This window comes from Erpetoichthys calabaricus, chromosome 1 (genome assembly GCF_900747795.2).
Source record: "Erpetoichthys calabaricus chromosome 1, fErpCal1.3, whole genome shotgun sequence".
In the NCBI taxonomy this organism is placed as follows: Eukaryota; Metazoa; Chordata; class Cladistia; order Polypteriformes; family Polypteridae; genus Erpetoichthys; species Erpetoichthys calabaricus.
The window spans coordinates 82,492,615-82,506,365 of record NC_041394.2 but is presented as its reverse complement, the minus strand read 5'-3'; the positions used below and the strand labels follow the sequence as shown (position 1 = coordinate 82,506,365).

Genomic DNA, 13,751 nt, shown 5'->3' with positions numbered 1-13,751 from the left:
TGAAAATAGAGTTAAAAGCGTTAATCCCAAGTATCACTTGGGTAACTGTATCGACGCGTCTCACATAAGCGTTAGATCTGAGGATTACTCGTGCTGTAAAAGTGCTAACAGCATTAATCCCGAACATTACTTATGTAAGACATGCCTATACCATTGCTCAAGTGTCAGGCCTGAGTGTTAATCCAGGCAACGGTGTAGATGCATTTTCTCCTGACCTCATAATGCTGCCTCATTAAAAAAAAAGAAAAAAAAGAGAACATTGACTACAAAAATCCACTTACATATCCGAAGTTATTTCTTGATGATGACGTGATCAGAAGAATTACTGTTGAGATGAACCTTCATAGGTAAATGACTGTACCCTTAAGCAATTTTCCCGTTCAAATATAATACCACACAAAAGGCATATTCTGACAGTATATATGGTAGTGGTATCATTTTTATTATTCATTTCATATTACTATTATTATTATTTGTAATAATGAATAACTATAATAACTTTTTACACTTCTGAATTTCTATTTAGTGTTTTTCTTATTTTGCAGTAGAAAGATGAGAATAAAAATGCCATTTTTCAAGCCAAAAATGCAACACTTTTTACATTTTTTGAGAAAAAAAAATGTAACGCTAAGGATGCAACAAACCACACATATGTGAAAGAGGAAAAAAACACACACACCACCAACATATTGATAAAAAGATAGCATAGATTTGAAAAGATGAACTGTATAGTACTTCATTGGGTGTTTATGGGAGAATTTTACCAAAGTTGTTTTTTGCAGCAAATATGCTGTGTTTGCCGAACATTTTTCTGGAAATTCGCCGTGTGGCCAGCTTATGCAAACATTTTTCTCCCCTAGTGCCCTATGATGCTTTGCAAGGCCAGCATGATATCACATAGCTGTAGTAGCAATGCACAGAACTTTCACACATGCCTTAAGATCATTGCTAACATCACTGTGCCGCAAGCCCACAAGGGGGAGGGGGGTGTTGGGAAAGCAGCTTCAGCTACTAAAACGGGCTAAAACCACCCTCTCCACCAAACAGTTATATTTTTCCATGTCTCTAACCGCACTCATTTCTTCTACTCACAGTAGTTTCAACCTCCAGGGCTCCTCAGTTGTTGCATGTGGGTCACCAGTGGCTGTTTGTTTGTGGTATTTACTCGGTCTGTATCTTGCATGGTGGTACAGTGTTTAGCATTACTGCATCACAGCTCAGATCACACATCTGGCCACAATAATCAGTGATGTTGACAGACTTTTCTTAGCCATCAGGGACACTTTAAAGACCACTGCACCCAGAACCGGTCAAAGCCCATATGGAGCCCTACGCTAAACGGCACCACACAAGGTGCATAATGCGTATTCATTATTATTTGAATTTGAGGACAGGTTTCAAGCTTCTTAACTTTCATAACCAGCACTCCTCCAGTGACGGTGCCCTATGCGACCACCTATGTCGCCTAATGGACTGACTGTACCATTATAATCCATTCAAAACTAGTTCAGATCCTCCTTCCACATTAACTTCAAGGCATTTCGTGGAGTTCAGCAAATTTCGCAAACATTTTCGTAATTTCGCCGAACTTGAGGCAAAGCAAATTCAACAGAGTTCACTCAGTGCTGGCAGATTGGTAATTCTGAGGCTAAGGATCTCTGCTGGTATCTGGGAGGTTGCTGGTTCAAATCCCATTACTGCCAGAAGGGATCTTATCCTGTTGGGCCCTTGAGCAATGCCCTTAACCTGAATATTACTCCATTGCTGTACAATGGCTGACCCTGCACTCTGTCCTTCAATGTCATGCAAAAGGATAATTTCCCCTCAGGGAAAGTACACCAAATCAAAAAATAAAAACTAAATCATCACTAGGTATAACCCAGCTGAAACAAACTACTTTTAACACTCACTCTTCACAGATACTTTTATAGAACTGATTTAATATAAAGCATAGTTACATATACTGTAATAACAAATTTGCAAACAAACAAAATATGGTAACATATTAAGCCAGCCGTGCTCACCCTGTTGCCAAGCAAAACTACCAGCACTGAAGGAAAAATGAAATTACAATATTTTAACTGACTAATTCTTCTTAATTTCTTATACTAGTAGAGTTTGGTCAAAACTTACACTACACATACATACACTAACCAAAACATATAGACATTAACAGAAAACAAGATTCTCAGCATTCTACATCCTTCATTAATTCATAATGCCTTCCATTATGTAGGTTAGCAATGAAAAGCTGACTTATGCAAGTAAAACCACTTTTGATCAATAAATAAATAAGGAACCAGTTTCATCAACTTATAACAAATTTTCTTTGGCTAAAATGATCTAACTGGAGTTGCTACAATGACACAGACTCCTTGCAATGTATTCATCAAATTATAGTTTTATAGCAAATAACCAAAGAACATGCTAATATAGAATAATAGAATAATCAAATAAGTTTCAATCTGCAGCATTATACAAACATACCAGAAGAAATTGCACCGGGCTCAATAAGTCCAACTTTTACAACCTGTAGGAAGCCAAACAAAAACAAAACATTTTTTTTAGTTTAGGATTAAAAACAATTAAATATCAAATGAATAAAAATATACATTGACTTTGGAAAATTAACTTTAACTTCTTTTATATTGGACTTCTAAAATGCTCATCTAAAAACTTTTTTTACATATGAAAGTCATTATAGACAAATCAGCAAAAAGGATGAAGAAAAAAATTACATAAATACTTACTCCAATGAAAGGGATAAACTTTTGATAGGAGTCTTCATCATGCCTAAAAACAAAACCCAAAAATGATACTAAAACATTAAAGAGCATTTTGACATCACGCTCACATCAAATCTAGGACAATGGCATGGCAATATATTTCGACATAGCACCGACTCTTTAAAACACCTGTTCTCGCATAATTCTTACAATAGGCATAAGCTATTCTTGTCTCCTATTGCCATGTAGTCTGTTAGTGTTTTTTGTAAACTTGTCCTTAAGTTTCCTAGATTTGTATTTTTTTGCACAATGTGTGTGTGTTTTAGAAGAATCTTTCTATTCAATAATTATGTGTGTGAAGGTAATACATATGTATAACTTAACATCCAACCCACTTATATCTAGTTCATCATTAGGTACCAAACAGGATACAGTCCAAAGTAGTTTGTCAGTTAATTACAGGGCGCTCTCGTGCTTACATGGGGCCATCTTACCATTACAAAGCAATCTGAACATGTTGTTTGTGGCACATAGGGAGAAAATCAAAGTACAGAGGAATCACATGCAGACTCCACAGACCAAGAGTAACTGAGCACTGGATCTGAACCCAGGATGCTGGATCCTTGATTCAGAATCCCCAACATGTGTGCAGCCAATAGCTGCTTTATCCTGTATAGTCATATGAAAAAGTTTGGGAACCCATCTCAGCCTGCACAATAATTTACTCTACTTTCAACAAAAAAAGATAACAGTGGTATGTCTTTCATTTCCTAGGAATATCTGAGTACTGGGGTGTTTTCCAAACAAAGATTTTTAGTGAAGCAGTATTTAGTTGTTTGAAATTTAAATCAAATGTGAAAAACTGGCTGTGCAAAAATGTGGATACCCTTGTAATTTTGCTGATTTGAATGCATGTAACTGCTCAATATTGATTACTTGCAACACCAAATTGGTTGGATTAGCTCGTTAAGCCTTGAACGTCATAGACAGGTGTGTCCAATCATGAGAAAAGGTATTTAAGGTGGTCAATTGCAAGTTGTGCTTCCTTTTGACTCTCCTCTGAAGAGTGACAGCATGGGATCCTCAAAGCAACTCTCAAAAGATCTGAAAACAAAGATCATTCAGTATCATGGTTTAGGGCAGCAGTTTTCAAACTGTGGGGCATGCCCCCGGAAGTAACAAAAAAGGGGGCACGAATGTTGCCATATGTGGCGTAATTTCGCTATTTGTAGGGAAATTTTAAACTTGTAGCAGTGTATCGGCAGCAAAAAATACAGGAATAAATTTTGTTAGGGTTTAAAAAAAAACGTTAGGGGGGCGTGATTAAAACTGTGCTGAAAACTCGGGTCGCAAATACTTAAAGTTTGAGAAACGCTGGTTTAGGGGAAGGCTACAAAAAGCTATCTCAGAGGTTTAAACTGTCAAGTTTCAACTGTAAGGAATGTAATCAGGGAATGGAAGGCCACAGGCACAGTTGCTGTTAAACCCAGGTCTGACAGGCCAAGAAAAATACAGGAGTGGCATATGCGCAGGATTGTGAGAATAGTTACAGACAACCCACAGATCACCTCCAAAGACCTGCAAGAACATCTTGCTGCAGATGGTGTATCTGTACATCGTTCTACAATTCAGCACAATTTGCACAAAGAACATCTGTATGGCAGGGTGATGAGAAAGAAGCCCTTTCTGCAATCACGCCACAAACAGAGTAACGTGTTGTATGCAAATGCTCATTTAGACAAGCCAGATTCATTTTGGAACAAAGTGCTTTGGACTGATGAGACAAAAATTGAGTTATTTGGTCATAACAAAAAGTGCTTTGCATGGTGGAAGAAGAACACCGCATTCCAAGAAAAACGCCTGCTACCTACTGTCAAATTTGGTGGAGGATCCATCATGCTGCAGGGCTGTGTAAATAGTTCAGGGACTGGGGCCCTTGTTAAAGTTGAGGTTCAGATGAATTCAACCCAATATCAACAAATTCTTCAGGATAATGTTCAAGCATCAGTCACAAAGTTGAAGTTACGCAGAGGTTGGATATTCCAACAAGACAATGACTCAAAACACAGTTCGAAATTAACAAAGGCATTCATGTAGAGGGAGAAGTACAATGTTCTGGAATGGCCGTCACAGTCCCTTGACTCATCAAAAATCTATGGGATGATTTGAAGCAGGCTGTCCATGCTCGGCAGCCATCAAATTTAACCGAAATGGAGATATTTTGCATGGAAGAATGGTAAAAAAAAAACCTCCATCCAGAATCCAGACATTCATCATAGGCAATAGAAGGCGTCTAGAGGCTGTTATTTTTGCAAAAGGAGGCTCAACTATTGATGTAATATCTATGTTAGGGTGCCCAAATTTATGCTCCTGTCTAATTTTGTTATGATGTATATTGCATATTTTCTGTTAATCCAATAAACTTAACTAATGTCACTGCTGAAATACTACTGTTTCCATAAGGCATGTCATATATTAAAAGGAAGTTGCTACTTTGAAAGCTCAGCCAATGATGAACAAAAATCATTCATATGACTGTATATTTCAATGAATCAAACATGTATAAGCTTGTTTTCTATTTTTTTGCATGAATTTATTATTAAAGGAGATCTAATCTAATATATAAATATTGGACATTTTACTCCATCTTCAAATTGTTTTAAAATTAGAGATCAAAAATATTATCTTGTCATACAAATAACCATCAAAGTATACAACTGTGAAGAGACATAACAGGGCAAAGAATCTATGAATGCACAGAACAGGGGAGGAGTTCCTGGCCACCAGAGGGCAGCAAAGGATTGAGAAACTAATCCTGCAGGCTATGGTAAAGGGAGCAGGGAAGGGTCAAAATCTAGCAAGTAATATTTGTTCTTGTAATATTATATATATATATATATATATATATATATATATATATATATATGGCGGGCAGTAGTTTTCTTTCTGAAAAAGAATATATGAAATAAACATCAATCATAAGTTGAGCACCAAATGTAAATGGCCATCATATTTTCTGTCTGGGCAGAAAAAGAATTCTGTGCTATTTCACTAACCCATGGATGCGGCATTCTAAAGTCTCAGTAAATCGGATAGTCCTCAGCTCTATTGAAAATAAAGATAAGCACAAAACTGTATGCAAGCTCAAGATTCTTCTAATAGCTTTCTAGTGTAGAAAAAGGATGCGATATTTGACATAGACTATAATGATTTTGACTATTATGAAGCACTTTAGGGGACCAACTTAAAAAAAGACAAATGTTCTGTATGTTTAAAAACAAAAAAAAAATCTGTTTTTCTCTGGAAATTATTTTCCAGAACATTTCACTTGTATACAGGAGTGCACATATGTTTTCTAACCCCTCACTGTATATGAATTTTATATTAAAAAATAAAAACAATGTAAAAGCCAACAAGTAATATAATTTGAATTATTTATTTAAAAGATGAACAGTCTCTTCCACGACTACTGGCACCCTAGTAAAGTTTGAAAGAAAAAAAAAAAAAAAAAAAGAATTCATCCACATAAAAAAAGAAAAATCCTACATTTAACTAAATTAATTTATTGAGAAAAAGATAAATTATTAAGAAATAATTATTTTTAACCAAACCATGTGCCACAATTATTGACACCACTGCCAATAAAACAGCACAGAATCTTCTTCTATAAGGTTGGACAAGACAATTTGATACCATTCCTCTTTACAGAATCTTTCCAGAGCATCTAGGGTCCTGGGTCCTCTTTTGTGCACTGTTCTTTTCAGCTCATCCCACAGGTTTTCAATGGTGTTTAGGTCCAGGGAATGAGATGGCCATGGCAGAAGCTTGGCTTTGTGTTCATTTAACCATTTTTGCATTAATTACGACATATGTTTTGGATCACTGTCTTGTTGGAAGATCCAATGATGACCCAGTTTTAGTTTCTTGGCAGAGGCAATCAGATTTACATTTAAAATCTCCTGGTATTTCATGGAGTATGGACCATGTACTTTAACAAGGTTCCCATGGTCTTTAGAGTAAAAACAACTCCACAACATCACAGAATGTCCATCATACTTGACAATGGGGATAGGGCTGTTTTCAACATAGCCACCATTCTTTTTACACCAAATCCATCTTGAGTGTTGATTTCCAAAAAGCTCAATTTTAATTTTGTCTCATCATAGAGCATGGTTCCAATCAAAGTTCCAAGTATTGTTTAGCAAATTTCAGGCATTTATATATGTAGTTAAATGACAGGAAAAACTTTTTTTTTGTACGGATAGTAGTTTTGGGCATTTGATGACCAAAAGATGATAATGTTTTCTGTATTTCTCCAACCATGATTGTTTTTTTTTTTTTACCTTTACCATTCTCCTCACTGTGCAAGGAGGCAAAATATATATGGGTCCTCTTTCAGATAAGATGACAACAATTCCAGTTTTTATGGACTTTTCATCATTGCCCTAACTATAGATATGAGTATTTTCAGGTGAGTAGAAAAAAACTTTGTATAGCCATTGCCAGACTTAGGATAGTTAACACACTTTCCTCTCATTTGAATTGCGTGTTCTCTTATCTTTCCCATGTTGATGAATGAATAAGGTAATTTGGCCTCTGTGCCACCTCACTTTTATACCACAGTGACACAAGAAGTCATGGATTACTGCTTGAAAGTTAATAAACACTCTAGATCACGACGAAACTCAGATATATGTAGAAAAAAATGCTCTGGTTGCACTTTGCTCATAAAAATTTCTAGAGGTGCCAATAATCGTAGCATATGTGGTTTGTTAAAATAATTATGTTTTCTCAGAATTTACTTCAATTAAAGATTGGACTTTTTCTATTTTTTCCCCCACACAAAATTAAGGTAATTTACCAAAAGATGATTTTTTTAACAACTCTTTGTACTCCTCTTCACTAGGTGTGTCAATAATTGAATTGGGAAAGTGGGGAACTGCAATCTGCCGAGGATAGTGAAATTTTGTGGTTTTTCAGTCCTTTCTGCCATCTTATTCAGATCTTTTTGAATTTTTTCAATGCAGTGCAAGACTTTTTGATTTTTCTTTCATACTTCATCAATGTCATTTTGAATGTCTTCCTTTTCTTGGCACTTGACATTTTTTTGGCTATTTTGCAATTTTAATCTTCATGTTCTATAAGCTGTATATAAGCATGTTCTTATTTACAAGAGTATCCTCTGTACATTTTTACATGAATGGATAATTTCCAGAGCCTGTCGACCTCTGATAAATCTGAAGGAATTCATCCTCTCAGACATCCTTAGCTTTGACATTAAAACTGTCAAATCTGCTTAGTGGCTTTGGTTGATCAGGGAGGTAAAAGCTTTTACTTAGCAAGCAGCTGAAAATTGGACGAAAATGTAAAGGAGGAGGTTAAGAGGACACACTGATACAGCGCATTGCCGCACCCACCACATGACGAACTAACTCAGGATCCCAGATTGGGACCCGAGTGTAGTCATGCAATGGGTGACATCTCAGCACCATACAAGTTCTGATGGAATGGAACCAGTGTGAGGTTTTTTATGGTGGCCAGAGTGCCAATTCTGCCATCAACCCCCAGGTTTTTCCTGCAGGTTGGAGGGCCTACTACATGCAGGGCTAGATGCAGATTAACGTCATACCCAGGACGGGAAAATGTAAAAGCAGGGAAAAATTGAAGACATTCTTGGTGGATAAATGAGAAGCAAAAAAAGTTTCAAAGGAAAACAAACTGTTGGATTAAGCATACAAGGCAAATAATTCCAGAACTAACCACAGAACATATAAGAGTATAAAGGCAGTGATTAAAATGTAAATTAGGAAAGCTAAAAGGTAGAGAGAAACATTGAGGTAAAATGCAAAAGATGATCCAAAGTCCACAGTATTGTGAAAACATATTTGCCCCCATCCTGTCTGTCTTTATTTGTGTTCATTTGTCACAATGAATGACTTGAAATCTTTAGACAAAGGCAACTAAATGTAATATTTAAACTAAACAATATTTCTAAATATATTAGATTTTATATTAGATTCAGATAAATGTTTTTAAATAATAAAATTATCCAACACTAGATTGCCTATGAAAAGATAATTGCCTCCTTAGTTACTCAAACAGCTAACTAAAACTAATTGATAGTTACACTAATGTGACTGAACATACTGTAGCCAAAGAAGCTCAATCTAATCCTCACCCTGTATTGACCCTTACCATGAATGTAGTCACCACAAGGTTTTTTAAGAACATTATCCTCTAATTGAAGGAAATTCCTAAACAGGTACGAAAGAAAGTTGCTGAAATCTAGCAATTAAAAAGGGTCACAAAGCCATTTTTAAGGCTCTGGGACTCCACTGCCCAAAGTGAGAGCCATCATCATCAAATGGAGAGCATTTGGAAGGGTCATGAACCTTCCTAGAAAAGGCCAACCTGCCAAAAATGTTCACAGGCCACAGCGACGACTTGTTCAAGAAGTCACAGAGGGTCCCAAAACAACATACAAAGACCTGAGCCTCAGCTAAGGTCAGTGTTCAGGACTTCATGAAAAGAAATTTTACATTTAGTTAAAGCATTTTCTAATTCTCAAAATTTTTATTGTATAGCATTTTCATGTTCAGTTGATTTTATTTTTTATTATTTCTTCACATCCTTATTATATTCTATTTTAAGGTATTGAATGCTATACCCCTTGTAAAGCACTTTGAGCAGCTTGCCTGTGTGAAAGGTGCTATATAATTAACCTTTATTATTACAAGCAATTTTCCCTAATTTCCATGGAATGTTCCTTAGTCATGATTTTCAAAGTATTCCTTCATATTCACAAGCTACCCAATGATCCTTAAACTGAGTAGGGTGTTTAGTCAGAAAATAATGCTACAGGTCTTTAAATGTAATATCACAGCGTGATCTGAAAGTAATATCTGCAATTTAATAAAATGGAAAATTTAACAAAGCTCTAAGTCTACTACTGCAAGGAAGCATGTTATTGTAAAACACAGTATTAATGCCTTTAAATAGCATCACAAATGAAATTTCAAGGCATCATTCTTATTTAAAAAAAGAAAAAGGGACCTTTTACAATTCACTATAAAAGTACTGCATTAGGAAGTATGCCAAAATGTCTTTTTTTAGGCAAAGGATGAATACCCATTAAATACTTATAATTAAAGTACCGGTAACCTAGGCCTATTAAAAAGAGGACACAGAATTAAGAAGTCATACACAAAATAAATTAAACTATAACAGTAAAGATTTTAGTAAGCCTGGCAATGTATACTGTAGAATTCTACTGTTAAATAGGAAGAGCAGAACACATAATTTCTTATCATAATACAACAAGAACAAAAAATATTTGCTTGCAAGAAATTATAAAAATCAACAAAATCTAAAATTTTTCATCAATATATCAGTAATGCTATAACTGAAATAAAGCTGTTGAATACAACATTCCACCTTAACCATAGAAGGCAGAAAAATCAGAAAATATATTGAGGCAAAAAATTACACAGAGGTACAGATGAAGATAAGTAGGTTCCAATAACATTTTTCAGATTAGTGGGTCTGTCTTGTATTAGGCGAGTCTTCTAGTGCAAAAGTTTTGGAATCTTGTGGAATGCAAGCTGATCCTTCATCTTTTCCTGTGGCCCAACCTACTTATAAAAACTTACCTGCAAGTTAATGCTTTACCAGCAAAATCTTCCAAGATATTCTTAATTTCCTGGAGTTTTTCATGATTGGAAAAAACAAAAACCCTAAAATCTCATTAATTTCATGACTGATCTCAATTAAAGTCACTGGGAGCAAGATCTGGTGAATACAGGAGATGTGAAGCAACAGCCACACTGTTTTGGTCAAAAACCCATTGACTGATAACACTGCGTGTGCAGGTACACTTTCATGGTGCAAAATATGTTTTATATGTGCCACTGCTCCAAACTTTTTCTTCCCGATGCTTATCTGCATAAATATCAGCATAATGTTGCCAATTACCAGACTAATCATGATGAAAAATTTTATTGCTAAGTTTGTAAAAACAATCAATATTGTCTTGATGTTCGATATGAACGGACATGCATTTTTTCAGCTAGCAGCAAAGAATCATCAAATTTGCACACACAACTGTAGAATGGATGTCAATCAACTCAGTATAGTGTTACTTGTCAGACGTATTAATGAGACTGTGAGCATTCAATACCTTGAGGCAACATTATGGACCTTCCATCCTATTGACTGATTCTGGGAATATTTTTGGGTCCCCCCTTGTATAAGAGTATAAAAATATTTAATAGTGAGTGTTATTAAGACACCAAGCAGCCCTGCCCTTGAAGTAACTGGATAAAATTTGCCAAAATTGATATCACATTAATCTCTGTCCAGATGTTTTTACAACTTGCGGTGGGTGATTTAAGTTTTAGAAAAAACAGTTAGGATCTAAGTCAATCATGGTTTTACCTATAAGGAAATACATTTCTGACTAAAAGGTCATAGATTATGACTTCTGCAATTGCTTTGAAACATAGTAGCAAAATGTTACAGTGATAACTGGCAATACAAAATGTAAAACTGATAATTTAGTAATAATTGTTGTCACTTACATTTTTCGTTTGCAAGTTAGCATGGCCTCTGCTATTGGCAACTGATGTGTGGTACCTGCTCCAGCAACATACTGTGCAATACGGTCAACCACATCAAAAGGAGCTGAGAGAGAGAGAGGTGGGGGAGGGTGTGGGGAGTTTAAAATAAATAAATAACACACACACCATAGTCAAAGAAAAATAAAAATTACAAGAAAAATATGTGCCATTTTCACTTAATAAAAGCCAGATAATATGAGCAATAAAACTTTATGTTGTAACATTCAAGAAATATGATTTTCATTATAAAAATAACTTTTTAAAATTTGCAGTGTGCTTATCCATACATTGAGTCCATTATTCAGCCTGTCCAGGGTTCTAAATCACCTTATGGAGGTAATGAATATGGATTAAGGAGGTGATGAACTTTAGGAGTAATGAATATATTATCTTGTTCTGTTTATTTCAACAACATTTGCTTTATAATAGTTTCTGGTTTGTCATTTCCTATTAATAACATGCATCCATTTTCTGAACCAGTTTGTTCAATTACAGACTCATACAGAGAGAGAAAGACTATAAGACTATAACCGAAGAATAAAGAAAGCAAGTTACAGTTGGTGGTTGATACGACAGCTTGCGTGGTGCAATGCTAAGAACTGCTGATTTCAAGTGACGGTGAGATACGAAGAAGGCAGCTTCGCCAGCGTTTGTGTGTCAGAACCCTTTTGGGGGGGCGGTAGTATGCATCGTGGTACACTGCATACCTATAGCGCGTCTTTATGTCAGATGGGGTTGTATGGATTGATTCTGAATGCGACTGCGAGAATGAAAAGTGAATTTAAAAAAAAAAAAAAAAGCTAACCTTTACCAGTATCATAAGTTACACCGGCTGTTACAGACTGAAATCAAATTTATGTTGTTATTCTAAAATTGTAAGAATAAGAGCAGTTCACTTCTCGAAGTGGAGCCGTGCGGGATCAAACTCGCCACCCTCTGATTCCCAGTCAGGAGCTGATACCATTACGCCACCGCGGCGGTTGTAGTAAGAGTGTCAATGTGGCATGCTTATGCGGCTTTTTTTTTTTTGTGCAGTTATATTTTTGAATGAAAGGGCACGTGTTCTCTTATTTGCACCTTTTGTGAAAGTGTTTCTTTGATATATGGACTTCAGGCTTCATACGTTATATAGTTTATGCCTACATTTTGTCATTTACTATTAGAATATGAAAAACGTTTCTGTTTTAAAAATGTGTTTGCACAGACTACTATAGAAACGGAACACACATGAAATGCGTGTATTCCAAATAACGCTATATTATTTCCACTCTAAAACTCCACTTCAATCCCAGATACTGTAATCAAATCAAGGCAAGGCATGAGCTAGGAGAAGTTCGTTCTAAGTCGGTGGGGGGATGGAATAGCTGGCTGCTAGTAGCTTGTGTTTATCAGCACATTTAGATGACAAAAGACTCTGGCGGAGAGGTGCAAAGGATTTAAGACGCGATTTAAGGTGGGACGGATTTACCAGTTTTTTCGTAGGCTCTGGTAATTCTAGTGTTAAATAAACATATTTGTTGGAGCTGTGACTCAGTTGTAGGCACCTTCGTTTATTGTTTTTAGCCATGCAGTTTCGTTTTTGTGTTTCTATGGCTGTGTCGTCAACGAGAAGTCGTTTGCTGACGGCTGCGGATTCACGTGCTGAAGTGGCCATGTCGGCGGATCCGGGCATTACTAAACGAACGTGGTATATGCGGTGGTGTGGGCAGTCGCGTTCGGGCGGCTATACAACCTGGCGTGCACGCCTTACCTCAGGTGTAGTGTACAGGTCGTAGCCATGGTACAGTTTTCATTTAATTAAATAAACATATTTGTACTAAAGCGGTGTCTTTGTGTGGGCACCTTCATTCATTCGTTTTATCCATACGGACTCGTTTTTGTATTTGCGTTAGTTGAGCTGTTTCTTTTTGGAGCCGTGACTCCGTTAGCTATAAGTCGTTTACTGTTAGGAATTATAATCGCACCTACGTTTAATACGGAGCGTTCGTTTATTGTTTTCTTCCATCTGGTGTTGTTTCTGTGTTTTCTGTGGCTGGACTGTTAATAATGTATTACTGTAATACTGTAATGTGATTCAAATATGCTGTGTAGTCTGGACTTCTGGGGATTCTGTACTGTAATACTGTAATGTGATTCAAATATGCGCTGAATCGTTTCGTTTTTGTTTTCTCTGTGGCTGTGTCGTTAGCTATGGGCTCGGATTTGTATTTCCATTAGTTGAGCTGTTTCGTTTCTGAGCCGTGGCTCCTTTGCCTGGGAGCTGTTTCGTTTTTGAGCCGTGACTCCTCTGTCGGTGGTGTTTCAGAAGCGCGTTGTAGGCGGCAGTGCGCGTGCGCTTCGAAGTCTGGACGTCTGGGGATTCCGTACTGTAATACTGTAATGTGATTCAAATATGCGCTGAATCGTTTCG

At 36.4% G+C, this 13,751-nt stretch overlaps 1 protein-coding gene across 2 annotated transcripts in view; it reads right to left on the bottom strand.

Annotated features, from left to right (window-relative positions):
• LOC114652606 (phosphofurin acidic cluster sorting protein 1-like) overlaps nucleotides 1–13,751 on the bottom strand; it is a 142,511-nt gene that overhangs the window by 16,783 nt on the left and 111,977 nt on the right. For both annotated transcript variants that reach the window (XM_028802970.2, XM_028802975.2), the window contains exons 18-20: nucleotides 11,303–11,405; nucleotides 2,751–2,793; nucleotides 2,488–2,530 (exon numbers count right to left, since the gene is read on the bottom strand). In XM_028802970.2, the coding sequence (XP_028658803.1) occupies nucleotides 2,488–2,530; nucleotides 2,751–2,793; nucleotides 11,303–11,405 (189 nt within the window). The remainder of the gene's footprint in view (nucleotides 1–2,487; nucleotides 2,531–2,750; nucleotides 2,794–11,302; nucleotides 11,406–13,751) is intronic.